General features: G+C 36.7%; 2 protein-coding genes across 7 annotated transcripts in view; both read left to right on the forward strand.

The window, feature by feature from the left end:
- Positions 1-442: 442 nt before the first annotated feature.
- On the forward strand, positions 443-4,361 carry LOC127449211 (prothymosin alpha-A-like). Its single transcript, XM_051712484.1, has 5 exons — positions 443-609; positions 2,842-2,910; positions 3,003-3,090; positions 3,273-3,355; positions 3,478-4,361. Exons 1-5 carry the CDS (start codon positions 565-567, stop codon positions 3,514-3,516), a joined length of 324 nt encoding a protein of 107 aa, XP_051568444.1. The 5' UTR covers positions 443-564; the 3' UTR covers positions 3,517-4,361.
- An 11,941-nt stretch (positions 4,362-16,302) lies between these two features.
- LOC127448861 (disks large homolog 1-like) overlaps positions 16,303-24,167 on the forward strand; it is a 228,700-nt gene continuing 220,835 nt past the window's right edge. For 3 of the 6 annotated variants that reach the window (XM_051711727.1, XM_051711729.1, XM_051711730.1), the window contains exons 1-2: positions 16,304-16,874; positions 16,971-17,102. In XM_051711727.1, coding sequence (XP_051567687.1) covers positions 16,856-16,874; positions 16,971-17,102 — 151 coding nt within the window. In that variant the 5' untranslated portion in view covers positions 16,304-16,855. Of the gene's footprint in view, positions 16,875-16,970; positions 17,103-24,167 lie in introns of all 6 variants that reach the window. The other 3 variants (XM_051711726.1, XM_051711731.1, XM_051711732.1) reach the window with 3 other exon arrangements.

The following is a 24,167-nucleotide window of genomic DNA, read 5'->3' on the forward strand; positions in this document are numbered from 1 at the left end:
CACACGTGTAGTTAAGTAGTCATGGCATATGTAATAACATGAAAACGTCATCATATGAACAAAAAACTAATTAGGCAAGAAAAGTATGCATTAAAGCTGCATTCTTAAGCGGTCGGGCCCTCTGTGAGTACAATGAAACGTTTGAGAAGATATGGGCATTACAAATTTCAGGGCAGTATTAATGTTCTATGTATGCAGGTTTTTTTCATATAGGAGCCCATCTAGGCCATCGATCAAAGGGAGGTTGACCAGGATAGTGTGGATAGACAGTTATTCCGCACATAAATAAGTCAGAGGTCGGTTTGGAGGCGGGGTTTGACTTTGTAGAAATACTGTCTATTGTTTCATATTGGCCAATCAGAGGAACGGAGTCTTTGCAACACTGACCAATCATTGAAAACCGCCTGCCTCTGAGCTCCGCCCAGGGCGCTATATTAACAGCGCTGCCGCCGGGAGAGCTCGCTACAGACGCTTAATAGTCTTTTTTTAATTGTACTCTTCTCGTATTCCTCTTTATATAATTTTGTTCTGAGACCCCATTACATCACTAACATTTAGGCAGAAATGGCTGACACAAAAGTCGATACCAGCTCGGAAGTCTCCGCCAAGGTAATGCAACTACTAATTTATACACTTAATGTAGATACACTTACAGCTGCAGGATTTTATATATTTAAATAAGTAAGCTCGGTAGCCTATATGCCACACGGAAATCAGTATACTGCATGATTCGCTGCTGCTGGAATACTGATTGCAAATGTTGTCGGTGTTTTGACCGCTCACTGTCACTTTGAAGACTTCTTGTGGATGAGAAAATGTTAGGTGTTCTGAAGTTATGGTTTGTTACGGAGACATTTGCAACTAGGGCTTTTTTTCTTCTTCTTCTGACTTTGCGCGGGTTCTTTGTTTATACATGCGGTTTTTCGGTTCCTCTTTGAAAAGTATTGTGAGAGAGATGATTATACGCATTATCTCAAGTCTGCTTATATGGTTTGTTGTGTGTTTCGTTATTACTCCGTAAGCTCAATTATTCAATATGCCTCACAGAGTCCGTCAGACGCGGTGATTCGTCAGCCCCGCAGTCCGATCTGTCACAAGTTTCTGCAGCCCTCACGATTCACGATGCGATTGTGAATAAACCACATTTCCCCGATGTTTGAAAGGTTATGGCTACTTTGTGTTTGCCCAATGTGTTCTGTAATTTTTATAGTGTAAATATACACAGAATGTAATCGTACTATACTAAAAGATTGTTAACCCGAGGGCAACCCTGCACCAGATTTACGGTCTATTTAACGGGAGTGTAGCCTACGAGGCTTTGGTCGCATTGCCTTTGGAGTTTTGTCAGTTGTGCGTTATAGTTCACTTTTTAGTAGTGAAATTAAGAGGTCACCTAACATTATTGATTAAACAACTGAAACTATGAGCTTTTTGTACTATAGTCTACCTCTCCGACACTTTAGAGGAGACGACAGGATGGGTGACGTTTTTTTTTTTGTTTGTTTTTTTTCTTTTTTTTTTCGCCCATTGGAAGTCTCTTTTGTGCAACTCGCAGAAACGATTTTGGGAAATGCAGTAGATGAAATCGATGTATGGACTTAAATCATGTGCTGGTGTCAGTTTGTACGCAAACAAACTTATCCCGCGAAACCCTGCTGCGGATGCACCTCGCGCCGCTCTTCGCAGTATATGACTGAATGAGTTCTCATTGTAGCGCGCGGCCAGCGCAGGATGTAAGCGCGAGACCGAAGTTACAGCGTGTCAATAAATAAGCGAACATTTCCCACCAGTTTATCAAGCGTGTGGTTTCAGTCTGCGCGGATGTCATAAAATCACTTGATTCGCATCTTAGTTGTGGGCAAACAACATTTCTGACCGGTTTGTCCTTTGTTTGGCTTTATTGCAGCGCTTCGTTCATATCATGTCTTTACAAGCTCGCGTCTCTGATTAAGTTTGCCTGTGGAATAACAGAGATGGTTTCGGGCTAAAATGCCAGTGCTATTTATTTAACCCATGTACAGGTCCGTTTTATCCTGTAGATGGTGAAATCTCTCTGAGAGCTCTCACAGAGCATATGTTCATTATTCATGCATGGCTCACTAGACGCCCCGTGTCCGTACTAAGCGTTGGCATGTAATGGTGACGGCGTGAGAAGGCGTTGCAGGCGTAACCCGCTTAAAGGCTAAGGAATTATGACCTAGCCTAAATGTATTCATACGAGCGAGCGGCTGCATGAAAGGGTATCTGTTGAAAATCTGCATTTTAAACGCCGAGATTTAAAGTGACTTGATGGATAAAATGTTATATTGTTTTCTCTTAAAATAATGATGATTCTCTAGGAAACAAAGTAGCGCTCGTTAAACCAAATTCTTAAAAAAGGGCATAAAAAGCTTAGCGCTATTGTTCTCTCTCTCTCTCTCTCTCTCTCTCTCTCTCTCTCGTTTATCTGGCCAGCCGCTCTTTGGTAAAATTCGTCGGAGCTTTCTTATTGGCTGAGTTGAAATATTCTCTAATTGTGATATGGGAGTTGTAGTTTTTTAGCGGGCGTGTCTTTACCAAAAGCAAAGATGTGGATGATATACTGAACTACACAGTTTATTGGCGGTAACGCGGTCGTCGTATCAAATTACAACACCTCAATATGGACTTTAAACCAGACGGGGATGGAAGAGACAGACATAAAATGAATGTAGATCATGGAAGTGTCGCGTTTCAAATATGAAAGGAAGTCATGTTTCACGAATAAGAGAGGATGTGAATTCAGCATTGGTCTAGTTGTTTCATTTTCCGATCAGATAAGTAACTAAAGCAATTACAGAGAATGTTTTTCTTCTTCATTAGGACCTTAAAGAAAAGAAACAGGTTGAGGAGACAGAAAATGGAAAGGATGTCCCAGCTAATGGAAATGTGGTGAGTTTCCACAACTTTGTTCGTTTTGTTGCTTTCAATGAGTTCGAAATGATCTTGAACTATATCCCATAACTTGTATTACTTTTGTTTAGGAAAATGAGGAAAATGGTGATCAAGAAAATGAAGTAGATGAGGAAGAAGATGTGGGTGAGGAAGAGGATGAGGAAGATGATGTAGAAGGTATGTTCTGGAAGGAGTGTGCAGGTAAACAAATTAGATCAGAGATCCATTGGTCAGGATGCTGGTTTTAGAACAGTATGGCAGATGAAATGGTGGTCAAAGTCTTGACACAGCTCCACCTAATGTATTGACAACTGAAGCAAATAAACAAAGATGTGTGACTAGAGTGAACTATATTACAGGTGATGATGATGATGAAGATGATGAGGCTGAGGGTGGCACAGGCAAAAGAGCGGCTGAGGATGATGATGATGATGATGATGAGGTAAGTCTGTGAGTTATGTCACTGAAGTTCTCAGATAAAAATCAGAAAGATATTTTAAACCATTTTACAAATCTGACTCTGTAATTGCAGTGTGTTTTAACTCTGTTGGGCTGCATTTTCAGGATGATGTTGAAACGAAGAAGCAGAAGACCGACGTGTAAGAAGCTACTCTGCTGGAAATCTTCTCATCCCTTCTTTCCTCAACTTGCCCACTGGGGGAGGAAAAAAACCGTGGTCATTATCAAGTAGAGTCCAGCATCCGTGTGCACACACCTAACTGCAGATTTTGTAGAAACAACCAAGACTTCAAAGCTCTACCTTCTTACAAAATACTTTGAAAGGAAAAATTTGTTTGTATTTTTATTTACATTTTATATTTTTGTACATATTGTTAGAAGGTCAGACATTTTTGACCGTGATCTCTGGTTACCAAACGGTGCTTTGAAGTTGATGCTTCTCTATGAAATAGATTTTATTAGTGGTTTGGCCATGTTATGTTATCTCAAAAGAAACTTGTAAAAAAAAAAAAACAACAACAAAAAAAGAAAAGAAAAATTAAAAAAACATATAAAAAAACTTTAATTCAAAGCATTCCAGTAACTTTGTGTATGTACATCAGTTGTATCATACGTAGTTGGATTGTATGTGAGGACAAGGCCAAAAGAAAAGAATTTTCTTTTCTTTCTTGTCTATTAAATTGCTATCTGTTTGTGGCCTGTTTGATGTATGTGTGAAATTTGTTGTGCGACAATAAACCGAAATTTATTTTGTGAGTTCTTAATTTTTTTTTTTTTTCTCTTTTTGTTTTCCATTTCATGAGTTTTTAATGTTGGAGCTGTATGGTTAATAAGGATAATTGAACCAGCATTACTTTCAGATGCAGTTCATATTTTTCATCAGCCTGTTTAAAGTAAATGTACATCAATGTAAATTATTCAGGCCTTTGAGACTCCAAGATCTGGTATAAATTATATTGTGTTAAATAAAATTGACTGTCTTTCTTCCATTTATATTCATATTTCTTTAGGACAAAGTGCTCTCATCAGTTGGTCTTGTGGGGTTTTTTTATATACTGAGTATCTGCACAAGTTGTTAGTCAAAATGCCACTACCACCTTTTCAACAAAAATAATTAATAAAGAAGGCAAATTTGTAAGACAAATGTAAGTTAGTGCTCAATATGTATAATTCATGATGAGGGTTTTGTAGTAGAGATCAATGTGGCTACCACAAAAAATTCAGTCAAAAATAAAATTATGAGCTTAAGAGATACTGACCTTTGAAGTTTAAATACTGGATGCTATTTTTAGCTGTTGGTTGAATATAGTCACTTTATCTGTACCATTTCATGACATGATCTGACTGCATCATAAGAGATGATGAATATATTATTTATTTGTGATTAAAACATTTCAGTTCAGATATCTTGTCAATATAGACATATTTTTACAGATTGCATAAATTGCAGTTAAGTAGCTGTTGTAAGTCTGACAAAAGTAAACATATCACATATTGGAAAAGATGCCTAAAACCAAAAGCTATGACAGAGCTAGAAATGGAAACAGTAAGTGTTTCCGTTTTGGTGGTTTTCCTCTTCCAACTCTGAGAAACGAAGCACGAAACTGACAGTTGATATTGCACAATTGCTGTCAGGGCTTTGAGACGGCGGTAGAACAGACAAATAGCAAAAGAGAATGCTTTAAATGGAGAATTCAAATGTGGACTGCTTCACAGACATACTTATCAGCAAGGGAATGGCCATTCAGCCCCTTATCTGGCCTAAGGCAGAAAAACTTGCTTCCTAAACTACTTGAAAACAAACCAGGTTTAAGGGCCAGGCAGTATATCAAAATCAGAGAGTAAGCAGGCAGTGGAAGTATCAGTGGACACATACTAGGACATGCTATAGGAATGCCAGGGAGATCCATTCGTAGACAGACAGGGTCAGGGCTCATCAAGCTTTCAGCTATGAGGAAAAGCAATCACATGAAAAAAGGAGACGATTAGAGCTGAGGTGAGTAAGTTGAAGATGTGACTGTCTAAAGGGGTGGAATAAGTGTATCAGGGAGTCCTCTAGGGAGATGGAACATTGACAGTGTTCTGGAAGCTGGAACCATTCCAGATTATTATATTCTTTTCTGCTAATCAGTATGATTCACTTCCAACAAGCATTAACCTGCATAGTTGGCGATACAGGTGGACACTCTATGACACTGTGGTGAGAAAAAAATTATGATGTTTTAGCAGATGCAAGATGACACTTGCCTAGTGAAGTTACAAAAGGCACAAATTGCAAATCATTAAAAATACTTAGAAATCTTTGAGAAAACAAAGAGGAGAAAATAGACAAATTGAGGAATAGGCAGAGTTAAACCAACTAATCATGTTTATTCAAGCAAGAGCAAACATTTACATGGAAATGAAATGGCGTTCTAAAAGGCAGTATCATAAGAGAAATATTTGGACTTGGTTAAGTGGCAGCAGTTATCAAATTTATCCAGAAAATACTGTTTTCCTCATTTTAAATTATGTTCTGACTTCCTTCTACCTTATGTCTGAATAAAACAGTCAACAATTTGATTTTTAAAATGTTATTTGATTTGATTACTTTTAAGTTTTTCTGGTTGCAAGGATCCCAGCAAGAGTCTTGTTCAAGCTTATGGTCTATAAAATGATCTAGAGTTAATTTGTCTAACAAACAAGCCCTTAGAGATGAAGGGCCTCTTTCATAAAACATGAGCAGAAAACATTTCGGTGAAAATTGTTCGTTAAACCATTCTTAAGTAAATGGCCACATTTAATTGACTGCAACAATTTATGCAAGAATGGTTTAATTAATTATTTAGACAGAAATTCGTTCTGCTTGTTTTTCATGAATAAGGCCCAAAGTCGTTAGGGAAGATTTTGTGTTTTTGTGCATTAGTAGTTGCTGCTATACTGAAATATTACTCCCATGTAATCCCCACTGGATGCATGTAAACATGGATGCAAACTTTCGTGATGGGAGAAAGGGGCCTCAGGTTGTTCCTGGCAGGGTAATAAGCCTTAAAGTCTCCATATGGTTAGGATTAGGGTGGGGCGGGGTTAGGGCATCTGCTGCCTAATAGGAACAAACAGACGCACCTTTGACAATGGGCGCAAACTTTCTTGTTCCCTTTTTCAAATCTTTGTTTTTGAGTGTCCATTAGGAGACATTTCTTTGCATATACTATGTGTGTTGCATGGACGTACTCAGGGTGCTTCAGCAGACTCTTTTAAAGTGCTAGTCCAGTGCAATATGCCAGAAGTTATTTTATAAATAAGCTTGGAATTACTAGGTAAAGGTGTAATCATCTCAGCCATTAAAGTACATAAACATCTAAACCATCAATAGCAAATGTGTTTTGCTTGTGTGTGCATGTAAGTACACATTTGGAGCACACTGTTTTTTCAAGCAGGTCATGGTTGAGAGTAAAGTGATCAATATTGTTCAAAAAAGGCTAAATAAGTTTGACCATTTGCACACTGTATGTGTAACGGTAGCCAGCTGGTAGGTAGCTGTGCGGTGTATAAACCTCACTCCCCTTGTCTGAAGAGGCACACTAGTGACTGATGCTAGGGGCTGTAGCCTTTAGCCTCTTCGATAGTGCGCTCGCCTCCCATGCCGGAGACACCAGTTTGAATCCCATTCGGAGCAGGTCAAGCAGGACTGGTTACAGTGGTGCCGTGACCTGGTTGGGAGTGAGGTTTAGAGGGCTGAGTGTAACGGTAGCCAGCTGGTAGGTAGCTCTATGGTGTGTAAACCTCATTCCCCTCGTCTCAAGTGGCACACTAGTGGCTGTTGCCTTTAACCTCCTCATTAGCGCGCCCACCTCCCATGCTAGAGATGCCAGTTTGAATCCCATTTGGAACGGGTTGAGCAGGTCCGGTTACAGTGGTGCCGTGACCCGGATGGGAGTGAGGTTTAGGGAGGTAAGTGTAACGGTAGCAAGCTGGTAGGTAGCTGTGCAATGTGTAAATCTCAAGAGGCGCAGGGTCGAGCAGGACCGGTTATATTTGCAATGTGTATACACAAGCAGATATCAAGAGGCTATGACAAGGACACAAAATTATTATGTGCAGCATTAAAGCATTTGACTTGTAATAAAATTCATCATATTAGCATTGTAGCTTATAGGATCGATTTTAAAACGGAATTACAGTTGGCATAAAGTATGATTACTGTCAGCACACCTGGTAATCAGCAGCAGTACAGCTTTAAGAATTTAAATCTTTGTGTTAACAAGCAGGCTTTAAATCTACTTTCCATTAAATTTCCTAAATTTGGATTGTCTTTGATCTCGTTAGAAAGCTTTTGTCACTGTTTTTCTTACTCTTAACAACCTGTAAATATGGCTGTCAGTGGACTATATTGAGATAACATAATTCATCTGAATTTTCTGGTTTCAATTTGAAACACTGAAGTACCTGCTGTACAGCCATTAATCTAAATTATTGCTTATAGCTAAAAGGGGTTCAGGTTGCAATAAACTAACATTTAAAAAATACTGTGACCACTTTGGAAAGCAATGGACTTCTCTAATTCAGTCCAGTAATTGTGTTTTGAAAAAAGGAAATGTAGTAAATTTTAGAACCATTGAGATTTTTTTTTTTTTTACATTGTATTATTATTATTTGATAAAATCGAGAATAAAAACAAAACTTTGCTGTAATATGTAGGTACTATGGATTCTCTTAGTCTAGTATTACATATACATAAACATACATTTATTACATAAATGCAATATTCTAAAACAACTCACATATCTTCTCAATAAAGAGATATTGAAAGTCCTTCTGATACTTTATCTGAAAATCCAGAATCCTTTAGTAAAGTAAAGCCCATTACAAGGACACAATTCAAGTGCTGCTCTATTTTTTTGTTGTTGTCTCCTTATGGTCCCATTCATGCAATGCATCATCCCAAGGCCTAGCATAGGCATCCAGGGGATTCATAATATTGCCATGGTGCAAATTTGTATTAGTCAGTAATTTTCGCCTCGCCTTTCAGCAATCCATGGAAGAAGAATAGTATAATGAGTGTGAAACACCACTGCTGTAGTGTGCTATATCCAGCTCCTGTAAATTTCTCAGTCCAGTGATCAGATCTGGCTGCTTGTGGATAAACAGAGTATGAATCACAGAGTCAGTGGTTGGGGGTGGGAACTCCTGCTGAGTCTCTCATGCCACCTTGTGGTGTTTTCTACAACCTAGTTTAATGTGTTAGCTAATTTTGCAACTCCATGTATGCAGACCAATACAAATGTCTTTGAATGTATATACATATTTGTGTTCATTTTGGTAGCTGTGTCTTATGTGGTTGAATGTTCCCTGTCTTGTGATGTATAATAGCAATATAAAAAAATAAAAATGTCACTGAATTTTCATGTCAATTTATGTCAGTTATAAACACATGATGTTGTAAGCCTTTATCACTTCATTCTGAAACCAATCACTGTCTAGTTTTGATTAAAGGCAAAGATTAAACTTCCATCACACATGATCTGAACATCAATCATTCTTGATAATGTTAAAGGGATAGTTCACCCAAAAATTTAAATTCTCTCATTATTTACTCACCCTCATGCCATGCCAGATGTGTATGACTTTCTTTCTTCTGCAGAACACAAATTATTATTTTTAGAAGAATATTTCAGCTCTGTTGGTCCATATAATGCAAGTGAATGGGTGCCAAAAGTCTGACGCTCCAAAAAGCACATAAAGGCAGCATAAAATTAATCCATTCCATATCTTCAGAAGTAATGTGATAGGTGTGGGTGGGAAACAGATCAATATATAAGTCCTTTTTTGCTAGACATTCTTCTCCCTGCCCAGTAGGGGGCAATATGCATGAAGAATATGAATCATCAAAAACACAAGAAGAAGAATGTGAAAGTGAAAGTGGAGATTGACTGAGCAGGGAGGAGAATTTATAGTAAAAATGGACTTAAATATTGATCTGTTTCTCACCCACACCTATCATATCACTTCTGAAGATATTTATTTAACCACTGGAGTCTTATGGATTACTTTAACGCTGACCTATGTGATTTTTGGAGCTTCAAAATCTTGGCACCCATTCACTTGCATCACCACCAGAGCTGAAATATTCAGTAATCTTCATTTGAGTTCAGCAAATGAAAGAAAGTCATACATATCTGGGATGGCATAAGGGTGAGTAAATGATGAGAGAATTTTCATTTTTGAGTGAACTTTTCCTTTAAATAACATAGTTCTTCTCTAACATGACTCCTTATAATTATTTTATCAGGAACAACATTTTGTCTTACACCTGTTGTGTGGTTTTAAGATGCTTTACACAGTTAAATATAATATAATTTACTTTAATTCTTTATGGTAACAAGGCAAGGCCAAAGGCAAGTTATCATCAATTCCAATAAAATTTGCACTCTTAATATGTGTTGGCTATGATATAGCCTATGAGTTAAATATATAAACAGTCTATCGGGCTGTCACACATTTGACTCAGAATTTTATTCTGAGGGTGAAATTATTTTTGAAAGTTTATTGATGCCTTGACAACAAAAATCTATTGAACAGTCCCACAGTTGTTTGTTGCAGGAAAACAATACAGATTACACATTGGAATCCTGTGACAATGTCATCAACACACTATAAGACACATTTAATATGCTACAGTATATAGGTAAATTATCAAAATGGGAAGCTCCTTTTTATAGATACAGATTTGAGAAGAATATTTTTTGTTTTAAAAATTAAATGATTTCTAAAGTAAAAAAAAAAATAAATAAATAAATAAAAACTTATTAGTAAGATGTGGAAATGATCAAACAATTGTTTTGTCCAATACAAACTGCAATCAATTAATTGTTTAAAATGACAACATATAAAAGAGAACTTGCGCTTGCACTTGACCTTCTATAGGATGAGAACGCAATTTTGTTCCTTCATATCTTAAGGAAGTATTTGATGCTTAGCCATTATAAAGGGTTGACAGAAAAAAGTAAACCTTCTCGAACCTTCACTGATGAGCTTCACACAATTAGAGCCTATTATCTCCATCTAGTGGTCTTTCCATAATGCTACACAACATGAATCTGTGACTGATTTTCAGACTGCAATAATTGCTGAACAATTTAACTTGAGAGTCATCTACAAGCTATTAGTCCCAAAAATTGTCCACAGGACATCCTGGCATTTCAGAGTGAAACCTTCTTAGCACTAAAATAACAGAATCACATCTAAAAACTGGAAATACTACAGTATGACAGCACATTTAAAAATAATGAATATGGTGTGATAAACGTACAAGCCTTAAAAAATATTTTAGCCTACATAAAATTAGATTAAGTAAGATTTACACATTTCAATGTCATAACAAACTTCCATCAAACTGAACTGTGTAATTTTTAACAAAATGTAATTAATACAACTTTTTTTATTTTACAGTATTTTATTAAAGATTACTGAAATTGAAATTGAAATGCGTAAATCTTTAAATAATAATATATATATTTTTTTTAGTTAAGTACTGAATGTCCCAATTTCAACAATATATAGCCATGAATATATCACAATATCATTTTCATATAACCATCCAACCATCACAATTTTAACAATAGGCCATTCACAGTGGTATTTGAACACTAACTAGGAACATAATCTCAAACTGCCTGATAAATTACACCAGGTAAAGAGATTTCCTTGAAAGCCATTTGAAAGCCATATGAAGGATGATGTGCAAAAAGCACTAGAGTTACAAGTAGATTTAGAATGATAGGGCATTTAATGGTAAATAAATAAATAATACAAAAATAATAGAAAATGTATATGTATTCATTAAACTGTCTGCAAGACAATAACTCATAGGACTATAATCCAAAGAACTGCAATACAAGAATAAAATATATTTTCTTAAAGTAGAATTTAAATTTTCAATGTGGCCCTTTGTTTAAATTGTTTTTTTTTTTTTTTTTTTTTGTCTGGTCTGAAGTGCATCTTGGGTTATTGCTGGGGTCCTCCAAGTAGGATTTCGCTTAGGGCCCCCATATGCTCCAAAACGGCCCTGCCTGACGGCACAGTTCTGACAAACTCTGATGGGCAGGTGCAGAAAAAACCTGGTGTACCTCATTGAGTTATTACTTTGCAGTAAAAAAAAATTTAAGCATGTAAGTTGACAAACTTTTATTTATTTTTTTAGAATATTTTGGAATCAATCTTACGTAAAGCTGTGATTTCAGATGATTCTTGCCTTTTTAAGAACGGGTAAAATATTTGCTCACATTTTGACACTGGGGTTTGACAAAATTCGCCACTAGGTGTCAGCATACACACAGTAATAAAAAAAATAAAAAAACATAAGTACCTTGACATTGATTAACACTGAAAACGTATTGACATGGTATTTAGCTCTATAAAGTCCAATTTATCAGAAAAAAGGTCAACAATTTAAATTGATTAATTTCAGTTTGAATTATTTTGTGGTAATTTCCTGATGTCTGGACACATACTGTATGTGCCCTACCTTACTTTAGCCTTCTCATGACATTTTTGGTTTCTCTTTTCCAAAGAAAGAGGCCTGGCGAGAAGAATGAAATAGTTCCAGTTGGATTTTTGGATTTTGGATTTGGATATACAGTTGTACCTCACCTTGATACATCCCTTATTATTCAACATGAGAAAATTATCAGCATCATAGCCTACCAGTTTCCACCAGCTTCTACATCTGATGAAAATCTCCACCTGAGCTTCTATTGTTTCACCTTAAACAAAGCAATAATCAAAGCTGAAACCAAATAATCTTGACTCATTCATCTTTCGATAGTAATAAAAACAGATAACAGGTGTAGACATGATGCTTTTATGGGTCAGCTGCTGCTGATCTGGGGCTTAACTGTTGCATTTCGGCTTTCTCACTAATGAGACCTGCTCTGAGCAATGCACTGTTGTAGAGAGGCACTACTGCTTAAGAAAATTAAACACAGAGGTTACAGGGTTATTATTCCTGGGTAACCTATGAAGCATTCAAAAATTCCCAACTTTAGACATGCCACAATAGATATAAATAACAAATAAAAATAACACATTTTTAAATGGCCATGCTGTCCACGAAAAACAAGTCCCAGTGTTTGTTAATAATATGAAAAGACAAAAACAACAAACAAACAAACCAACAAAATAAATAATGACAAATAAATGTTTTTTTTTTTTTCTAGTGATGATATTGCTGATTATTGCTTGAAAAAGAAAAAATGTACAAATTTTCATTGGAAATGACATCATATGACAATTTATGCAGGCATGCACAGTGTAGAGAAGGGCGTAGCAGCCGCAGGGGATGTGGGGGATATTTGTCCCCCGCACTTTTCCAAGCTAAACCCATAACGAGTCCAAATGGTGGATTTGTATACAGTATTCTTTGTGTTTTGTTACTTTGGGCTGATTGAGCAACCATCCAGCCAATCACAGGTGAGTTTCATGAGCCAAAACAACCCTTACATAATAGGCCGTCAGTCAGACAGTCTAATTAACAGTCTAATTAATGTGGCTCCATTCATTTCTACAAAGCTGCTTTCAACAATGCTCATTTATCCATGTTTTTTTATCAGCATTGATGTTGATCTAAATGAATAATCTAGAGATGAGGAACACACAAATGAGAGATATTTATTGGCATATCGATTGGCAGCATTACGTGAAATGCACTCAAAAAAACAAAGGACAATCATTCTTTTAAGCACACATTGTAAGTGTTTTATCAGTGCATGAGTCTTCATTAAGTTATGCTTTTTATATTATGTTTGTGAGGTAATAGTTTGATAGGTTGTTTTTGCCAATTTAAGCAGATTACTAGATCTGGGTTAAATATTTAAAGCTATTTTTAATATCAGCTCCTGTTTTTTACCTCTATGTTGGTGTGCAATCGACAAACTGTAGGAAAAAAGATAGATCTGCTGTGTTCTTAGAACACATACATTTTACTGAAGTCAACAGATATGTAGACATGCTTTTTTATACAGGAAAACGTACGGATGTTATTGAAACTCATTATAATTATTATAAGACTATTATCGTTGACTTTTGATAAAAGTCATGCTCAACAGCTCAAAAACTGTGGGGAAATTATAAATTTGCTTTGTTCTTATAATGCTTAAAACCTTTACTAAAGTCTATTTTTAGGTCTGTAGACATACACATTTTAAAGGATTAAAATGTTCTTTTGATTGTTGATTTAGTGACTAACTAATTTCGCACAAGACACTCATTTGTCACCCTCTGGCATCACCAGAAATGGTCACTGAATCATTAAATGGATCTGAACAAATTTTGGTAAATGTAGTCAAAACACTCGAGCCACTTGGATACATTTAAATCCCACAATGCACAAACACAGAGTAAAAAATTTAATTGTGCACATGCACAATTGTCATTATTGTAATTGATTAAATTATTTATTCAAGGACCAGCTTGTGCTCAGTCTTTTATTGTCATGTGTGAAACAGAAGCAAGTGCTCCACAAGATGCCCTTTATTTTTGCAGCTAATTTTGCAATTATTTTGCAATACTTGAATCTTTAAAATAATACAAATATTAAAAGTAAATAATATGTATATATTAATATAATACTTATGTATTAATATATACTGTAATATATTAATACTGTACTGTAAGTGTTGGGTCTGTGCGAGCCACCTACTGACAGCTGTGTCCCCCCCACTTTTAAAATGAATGCTATGCCCCTGGTTGTAGAAGCCACATTAAATAGGAATCTGAAGTTGCCTATTATGGTAATTGATTGCAGGATATTGCTGGCTTTGACTGTGCACTGACTTCACATTATTATAGCTGTTAATAATTTGCCAGTGAAAAGTGATGAGAAATTAGATGACAATCCTTCCTTGGCAGTCTTTGACTAGGGTCAGTAGTGCTATGTAATTAATTGCTTCCCTAATGCCAAGAATCATATGAAGCTGTCGACAATTCAGCGGTGCAGTAATGAATATTTTATTTACTTTTTTACATATTGTAATGCTTACTATAATACTACTGCTCCACTCCACTTAGTTATCTGATAATTACATACAAAATGTGCAGTTTTGCTTGACAATAAAGGCATCAATTTGCAATTGATCATTGGAATCCCATTATAAGTACACTAACACAGCATAATAAAACATTTGTAAGGGCTGGTCTTACAGTTAGTTAAAATTTAGCAAATAATCATAGCCGGTAGGTGTCTTCCTCTTTTATCATGCATACCTATGAGGGTACATACAAAAATACTTGCCATGACAAACAAGCAAATGACTTAACATGACTCACTCTTTGAGGGGATCGAACCAGCAACATTCTGATTAACAAACCTATGCTTTAAGCAAAGCAAACTATTATTAGACAATGCATAAAACGTGTGTATTGTTTAAAGACCCCGTATTCAGTAGGAAGGGATAGATGTGTTTATCGCAGGCTTCACTATATGAAGTTTAAAACGTTTTCTGTTCAGATTGCAGGCATGCATTCTGTGTCAAGGCTCTTCACTTGTATGCTTCCAAAGAAAGCAGAGGGAAATGCAAAATCAAGAGGGAACTTTCCTTAAATCATTAAGGATTTGTAAGGAAATTCTACACATACTGCATGCACATTAAGTGAACTTGGTTTTCAAGTATTTTTTACTTGCATGATAATTAATAATACAGTCTGCTTCATTTAGCATAAACAAACTAGGCTGTGGGAATCAGACTAAGGATAGTACAATCAGAATGTACATACTAAGAATATATTCATAAGGCCTAACCTCACACTACAACAAGACCAGGCTTGTCATATACTGTGTGTGACCTGTCAGTCAAATTGTGGAAATGCTCCTCAGATACTGTATTCAGTTGGCTTTCCATACACATGTTTCTATACACATACACATCTGTGAATACTGTCTGCTCATACTATCATTCATGACATACTGTAGTTCTTTTGTGTCTGAAACATCTGCTCAGAAAAATTAATTCTGAACATAATGGGCATTTAAAGAAAACAAGACACCACTGTTTTCTGTGCATGGCAGGCTTCACCCCACACATACTGTGACAATGTGACAGGACCCTGTGACTTGACATCCAACCTCCCACAAGATTCAAATGACAAAAGGCATTTCAAAGGTCAAAACAACGAACAAAAGCTTAGACAGACTTTGTCTTTGCCAGAAACAGTGCGCCTTTGATAGCTCACCACAACACAAAATACAATGACAAGTTGCTTCAGACCTAAAAGTTTCAAACCTACAGTATGTGTTAATCATTTGCACTATGCTGAATAAATAAATAATCAGGGGTTTCAACCTTATAGCAAACCCAGGAACCCCCAACCAGATTCTCAGACAACCTAGGACCCATGTATAGCCATGGGGCAGTTTGATAATAAATGTAATTAAAAAACAGTAATCATTATTACATCATGCTTAACAGATCATTAGTAAATGTTCATTCACATAATTAGAAATGTCATGAAAGTTTTTAAGGAAGATAGTATAGACCGTCTGCACCTTCAAGGACCCCTGGTTCAAAACACTCCTAAATGAAAGAGTGCATATGACATGTGTAATCTCCTTGTATGTTTGTTCCATCCATCCTTGTTCTATTAAAGCATCTGGTGAGCATATCGTTTAAAGATTATTCTGGGGTCCCTGAGTTATGATAAGTCTGATGAAATGAGAAAGAAGATCTTTATGCAACATTTTTATGAAGATTCCCTGACGTATAGAATAAATCTTGAAATAAAGTTGGCTTTGACTGACGGCTTTGATTTCCTCACAGCAGCTGAGAGAAGAAACTTGAGCTGATTCCATTGAGCGCAGAGGCAAGGCAGCAGTAGATCAGTAGATCATGTGATCTCTTTGCATATCAAGGTCGCCATTTTGCAGGAAAGTTTGGGAATTTCGGATACACTACAAGAAAGAGGAAGCTTTGTACTAAAGAAGTTTCAGTTACGGACGTGTACAGATCCGGGACGCCTGGCAGGAGGGACCTGGAGTATAGACAGAAACCCCTCCAAGAGTGCACGAAGAAACTTTGCAGTTTCACTCCCACAGGGATTCTTATTATTATTTCGACCACTTCCAGTGCAACAGTTCGGGAGCAGTTTTTTCAGCATTTGTTATGCACACCGAGACATGGTTTGGCATTACAGATCGACTTCATTCATTCGTCTTCAGAAAGTTTATCAAAGTCTGAAGTTATATGAAAGAGTCCTATCGCCTTTGACAGGATATGAGCGGTGACAGCAAGTAATTGTTTATAGTTCTGATTAAGTTGGTTGATTGTTGACACTGACCTCTCACTCAGATCAGTCGCGAACACTCTGACCCGTCAGCATCACTTGTGATCGTGCGGATAAATCAAACTGAGTGGCTGAAATAGAAAGTAATTATCAGTCATTCATTCTAATGCTTTACACCAGTTGCCCCTTTAACCAGTGTGGGACTTTGGAAAATATTTGAATCTTGATCATGCCAGTCAGAAAGAAAGGTGAGATTACTATAATTACATTTAGCTGTTTATGTATACATGAGTGACTGATGGTAAATTTGTCTCCTTTTGTTTCGTTGTTGTTGCACTTTTCAGATGCTCAGAGAGTGCTGCAGCTTCTTGAAGAGTACAGAGCTAAACTCAGTCAGACTGAGGACCGTCATCTCAGACTCTCCATTGAGAGAGTCATCAACATATTTGAGAGTACACTCTTCCAGGCTCTAATAGGTAAATGTAACCTGCAACATATAACAACAACCAATGTTTTTCCCGCTAATGCTTCTTATCATTTGTCTAACACTTGCTGTGTTGTTAGAGATGGTGGAACAGGTTTGACTTCACCAATACATGTTTCACAAGTTAAACAGTGTTGCCTTAATAATAATAATAATAATAATAATTATTGTTATTATTAATTAACTGCAAAGAAAGGTGTTTGCTCACAGCATTTCAAACTTATGGGGATGTATTCCTTATTGAGGCTGTCACTTAGACATTTATTTATAAATTGTAATTAAAAAGTAATTTATATTTGCTGGGAGTGTAGTCTAAACTGTGTTTTATGTTCAGTCTCTCCAAGGTGGAAAAATCTTTGGGTTTCCTTTTAGGGCTGGCTTTTTTGGGAGTTTAAACAATTAAGATACTGTAAACTGGATAAGGAAATTAGTGATGATAAGCATTTCAATGAGAGAGAGAGAGAGAGAAAAAAAACGATTCCAAAGAAACACGTCCAGAAATGAAGCTTGGAAAAAAATGTTTTTGAATATTTTTGAAAATGTGCTGTCCAAATGGTTTTTGACTGACTTACTTATTTTCAGGGATCGGTTTTGCTTTCCTCTGTTATGCTTCCCTTGGGTTCTTGCAGTGCAGACCAGGGGCAATCCTAGGGTTTTAATCTTAAGGGGCTCAGCTCCTAAAGACACTATAAGATGTGCCCATTTGATGTATTCCACACTGTTGCATAGATATGTTTTTTTTTTTTAAACTGTTTACATCATTCAAGATAGCCAGCTAGTATTCATTTAGTATGTTGTCATTTTCTATAATAACAGACTTATACATTTCTAAAAAATAACTGAAACCGCTTTAAAAAATATTTATAGAATCATTATTTTATTATTTCATTGTAGAGCATGAATCAATAATTTCATAACTTCTATAGATTAAAGTTATATCAAACACCATGAAAACCTATTATTACCGTAAATGTCACATTCAGCTTGTGCGTGATTTAGTGGAGTTGATTAACTCCAGATGACGTTTCCCTGTATTTTGTTAATTTGTGACTCGAGTCTTTTAAATTCGTTGAAAAGAAAAAAATCACTTGGAAAATATATTTTAATCTCAAGAGACTAACCTGGTAAAATAAAGGTGTGTGTGTATATAAAGAGAATTAGTTTTCTTATTTTCGTTATTTTTGTAAATCACAATTTTATTCCAGTAGGTGACCACAAATAATGTATTTTGTGTTTGAGTCATTAATTCAATCACTGATAAAGCACCGACCCGTTTACGACCAAAACAAGTTTATTTACAGTTTATTAAAATCTCTGTGTCTATTTAGAGACTTCAGCAAAGTGTTTCAGAATCATAAGCAGTTCACCAATAACTACAAAGCATATTTTTCATTCTGTAATCAATCAAATCAATTTATTGTCACTCAACCATATACACAAGTGCAACAGTGGGTGCAGTTCGGTGCAACATAGTAGTCATGACAGTGATGAGACATATACCAATTTACAATAAACATCAGATTTACACAACACAATTTACATATCTAATATACACATAATTACACAACACAATATACAAATAATAATATACAATGTACAGTATATAATACACACAATATAGAATGCACACACACACAATGTAGAATACACAGTATACAATAAAAATAGTATATATAAATATACAGTAATAATAATAATTATAATTATAATAATTAATAATTATAATAATTTATAATAATTTTCTTTATTTATCACACATTATACATTTGCACATATATGGTGAAATTCTTCTTTTTCACATATCCCAGCTAGGCTGGGGTCAGAGTGCAGGGTCAGCTATGATACAGCGCCCCTGGAGCAGATAGGGTCAAGGGCCTTGCTCAAGGGCCCAACAGTGGCATCTTGGCAGTGCTGGGGCTTGAACCCCCAACCTTCTGATCAGTAACCCAGAGCCTTAACCGCTGAGCTACCACTGCCCCTCGCTGAGCTACCACTGCCCCTCGCTGAGCTACCACTGCCCAGTAGGTTGTATTGTGCTGTATTGTCATTCAGGCTGTTGGTTGATAGTCAGTTACCAGTGTGTTGTTAAGAGAGAATATAATTTATGACAGTCCAGTGTGAGATTAATAAAGTGCAGTGCTGATTTATATTGATCATAAGAGATCAAGAGTTCAAAAGTCTGATTGCTTGGGGGAAGAAGCTGTCATGAAGTCGGTTTGTACCACATAAGGTGGAGAGTGACGTCACTGCTACCGAATTCAAATTCTTATTTCTTTTTTCTTTTTTTTTTTTTTTTTCCAATTTGGAATGCCCAATTCCCAATGTGCTTTTAAGTCCTCGTGGTCGTGTAGTGATTCACCTCAGTCTGGGTGGCGGAGGATGAATCCCAGTTGCCTCTGCATCTGAGATCATCACCCACGCATCTTATCACGTGGCTTGTTGAGCGCGTTGCCATGGAGACATAGCGCGTGTGGAGGCTTCATGCCATCCACCGCGGCAACCACGCTCATCTCACCACGCGCCCCACTGAGAACGAACCACATTATAGCGATCACGAGGAGGTTACCCCATGTGACTCTACCCTCCCTAACAACCGGGCCAATTTGGTTGCTTAGGAGACCTGGCTGGAGTCACTCGGCACACCCTGGGATGGTAGCCAGCGTCTTTACCACTGAGCTACCCAGCATGCCCTTTGAGGGGCTACCCAGGCCCCTCAGAAATAAGAATTTGAGGAATTCAGGGAAATAGATACAGTGTTTCTTTTAACGGCACATATCAGCACAAATCGTGCACAAACTTACTGCACCGGTTTGAAGCTATTTGGACAATATGGGGTGGAGAGTGCCGTCACTGCTCCTGAAAAGTTTCTTGCTATATCTAAGGAAGGGAAATAGTTACAGTGTTTCTCTTAATGGCACAAATTGAGCACAAACGAACAGCTCCGGTTTGGAGAGATTTGGACCACATGGGGTGGAAAGTGACGTCACACAGCAAAATAAATAATGTCTAATATCTCAAACACTGAACCAGCACAAATGTTCATTTTTGCTACACAAATCAGCACAAACGCAGCACAAACGAATGGTATAGATTTGCTAATGATTTAATTATATGGGGTGCTAACTTCATGGAGGTGTGACAGGGGCGTATTTGTTCAGTGGGTCAATGATATGCTACTTCACAGCCCACACTCCAATGCTATTGGCTCACTCTATTTTCAGTCTTTACAGGTGGGAAATGCCACCAAAGCAGTTTTGCGCTACTAACTAGTTTAGTGTTGCGACTGCCGCTGTTTTAAAAATGTGCGCGCTGATTGCAGTCACAGATTTTTAGGGGGGCTGAGAAGAATTTTAGGGGGGCTGAAGCCCTCTTAAATAGGGTCTAGCGATGCCCATGGTGTAGACAGCTTTTTCTATTATAATGGGTGTGGTCTGTTTAGACACGTGTTAGAGAAGGGAAACCAGCTCAGTTGAACCAACAAAAACTGCCAGTCCCTTTTCAGGTGAAAAGTTTGGTGAGATATTGGTAAATGGATTTCGATCCTCAAATTAATTTGTGTCATTTGCCCTAATCAGGCACGATGCGATAAATCAACAAGCGAAAAAAAAAAAATCTCTTACATTTCTGAATTTTTTACTAACCAACCACAACAAGCCCCAGGACATTTTGTCGATCACTTAGATTGTATTTAGTTTCAGCGGCATCACACTTGGTAGCTCTGCCCACATTAATATCTCAGTTTGTGTTCAGTGTGGACTGACTAAATTGCTTTTCTCTGGAAACTTGTCGCTTTTATTCTAATTTAGAAAGCTGATGCATCTATTCTTATTTAGAACGTATTATTATTTCCCCAATGCCTTTTATAACTTGCAAATCAAAGTTTTGCCTGTACTTTACTACCTTACTGGAATCATGCAATTTACTTGGTTTATTAAGAGGTAGAATTTGATATGCTTCAGTACATTTACTTTACAGGTGACTATATGCTACGTTTAGTCCTCAACCCTTCCTTTATGTTTTCATGATTTGGCAAACTTGCATCAGTTTGCTTGACCTGAACACTCATGAAGCCAGGGAAGTGGAAAGCATAAATTCATCTGAATGTATTAGACTGTAAGTATAAGAGCTCCAGTATCTCTTTCCAAGATGTGATTGTTTGAGGCTATCCACCTTTTTCCTGAATGTGGAAGTGTTCCACGATTCGCCTGTTTTCAATTTCCGGTCTTCAGTGTTTTTGCTCACATCTGCGTATATTCTTAGCAGGTAAACATTTTCAAAAACGTGGCTTTAAAGTGCCGATACTTAACAGAGTCGAGATGACCATTTTTTTGACAGTGCCTCACCTGAGTATGTAGATCTCATGAAGCGATGGTTCGAGGTTTCTTATGTTGGTATCGTTAACTACTTTGAGTTGTTATGACCGCCAACAACTGCACAAGTTGAGGCTGAAATAAATTTTTACTCCAAATAACACTTAAATGGTTGTTGTTTTCCATCTGAATTGCTCGTTTCTGTAGTTTTTACATTGTGTCTTGAGACCAGAAACTCAAAACAGTCAATTAGAATCATCATGGCGCCTCCCAGTGGTTGCTCAGGAAAACTGTGGATAAGAATGTAACATTCTTTTACATGATTTAAGAAGCAGAATCTCAGCATCTCACTCCACTGCACACAAATCCTTTGTGTGTTTGCATGCATGGCAGCTGTTATGTGTGTGGGTAGACATGGCGTCCAGTGCAGCCTACTCCACTTTTACAAAAATGTATAGATAAATGCAATCATTTTGCATTTTCAAATGCATTCTATCTGTACTGCTGTAGTGAAGGACGCATAATAAATAATGGATTAAATTGTGACACAAATAAAGAGCCAACATCTGCAATGATAGAAACATGATGCTATCAAGTAACATAATTTTGCAGTATGCTACCTTTTGCTGCCTGTCTCCTAGAGATAGACTCATTATTGTTGCTGGTAAGGCTTACAACAGTCAAAAGTTGTGATTGGATCTGACGAGAAATTTCTCTGTCACTTACCATCAAGCAAGGAGCTGTACACAATAAGATCCAGGAGAAAAGTTGCTTCTTACCAGGGGTGGATCTAGAATTTATTTTTATGGGGTGGCATGCAGACTATGAGCAAGTGCCTATGCTTGGTTTTTATGGATAAGGTTCCAAATTTCATTGAAACAATTACTAGTTTATTAATTGGAGTCACTATCAAATTACATATGCCCATGAATTTGCTATAACTGCATATCCACAGGAACCACTAATAACCATTTTGCTACTGATTTGCCATCATTAAAAAAAAGAAAAAAAAAGAAAAAAGAATGTGCATAATTAAAAATAAGTAACAAAATGTCTATCTCCAGAGCACCAAGACATTGTCTATTAAACACATCAACAAATTCTAAATGTTCCTTAGCTTGACATAAAACTGGCAATCTGGACTAAATGTCACTACCTTATACAGGCCAATGTTTTTTTTTTCTGTGTTAAGTGTACCCATTGATGGAGAGCGTATGCATATTCCATGTTATTCTGCTTATAAAGTCCTGTAGGCCTATCACCTTTGTAACAGCTGGAATAAGCCATTTGAAAGCGAACATTAACACAAAGTTAGATCTAATTAAATATAAACTGTATATCTACATACTGTAGTGCATATGCTTATCTTGTGGTATACGATGAGTTGTCCCACTTGAATTTAAATTTTGTAGTTGGTTTTTGCGCTGATGACCAAGACAAATTTCGATGTATTACATCTGTAAGTAAAAGATCTGATTTTTAATGTGAATACTGTCTGTATCAGATCACATATCTTCACTCTATGTACCAAAGTGCACATATATTTGCTTTAATTACACAAGAATAACATGTATTGTCCATTCTGACCACCATATTGATCTTCCACATTTTAGTCACCCTTCCTTCAAACTTTGAGTTTCACAGGAACACCAAACAATTGTCAAATTTTTAGTGATCATGGATATTGAATCTTTGTATAGTAACATTGCACATAGTGAAGTCTTGGAAGCTCTTAAATATTACCTTGACCTAGAACTGAGGGAAACCCCCCACTGATTTCCTGTTGGAATTGGCTGAATGGATACTTAACAATAATGTTTTTCTATTCCAAGATCTATTATAGACAAGTTAAAGGGACTGCCATGGGAGCCTGTTTTGCTCCTAACTATGCAAACCTTTTCCTGGGTCTATGGGAGGAACGATATGTTCTTAATCCTAAATAAAACAGAAATAAAGTTTTTGGATCTAAAAATGATTAAGAGTCAAGATGGGTAACTTCAAACCACAATTTTCCAAAAAAGTTCAGACCGCAATACTATTTTAAGAGCATAAAGGTAGCCTAATAGATAATATCCCATTTGGGCAGTTCCAATGATTGCATCGTATTTGTGATCAGAACAAAGATTTTATGGAAAAAGCAGAGGAAATTTAAACAAAGAAGGTATAAACAGTGATCCTTTAATCAACAACTTCAAACAAATGAGACTTGTGGATAGAAAAGATTTATTAGAGAAAAATCACAGACCTTTTAATACAAATCAACTTTATTTTGTTACTCAATATAGCACAGAGGCATACAAAATAAAAATATCATAAAATTATTTTGGGATATAGTACAAAGTGATCCTATGTTAAGGTAAGTGTTTCCTGAGCCACCAACAATCAGCTTTAGACAAGCACCTAACATTCGGGACATCTTGGTACGTAGTTATCTTCCTCCTCCTCTGTCGCAAAACTGGCTCACACAACCTATAGGAACATACCCATACGGACATTTTAATCATTGTCCTAATGTATTAAAAACAAGAACCTTCCCCGATGTACATAAGGGTACTACTTATGATATGAGACATTTTGCAAATTGCAAAACCTCTTATGTAGTGTAGCCTTGGACCTCGAGCTGCTAGAACAAAATCACTGCATTCCCACCATTGGGCCAAAAGCCCCTCAGCGTTGCCCTAAAACCCGCCCTTAATACGCTGTCCTGGTGCAAACGTCACATACCCCACCCATTTCACAAGCCAAAC

This window comes from Myxocyprinus asiaticus, chromosome 12 (assembly GCF_019703515.2).
Source record: "Myxocyprinus asiaticus isolate MX2 ecotype Aquarium Trade chromosome 12, UBuf_Myxa_2, whole genome shotgun sequence".
In the NCBI taxonomy this organism is placed as follows: Eukaryota; Metazoa; Chordata; class Actinopteri; order Cypriniformes; family Catostomidae; genus Myxocyprinus; species Myxocyprinus asiaticus.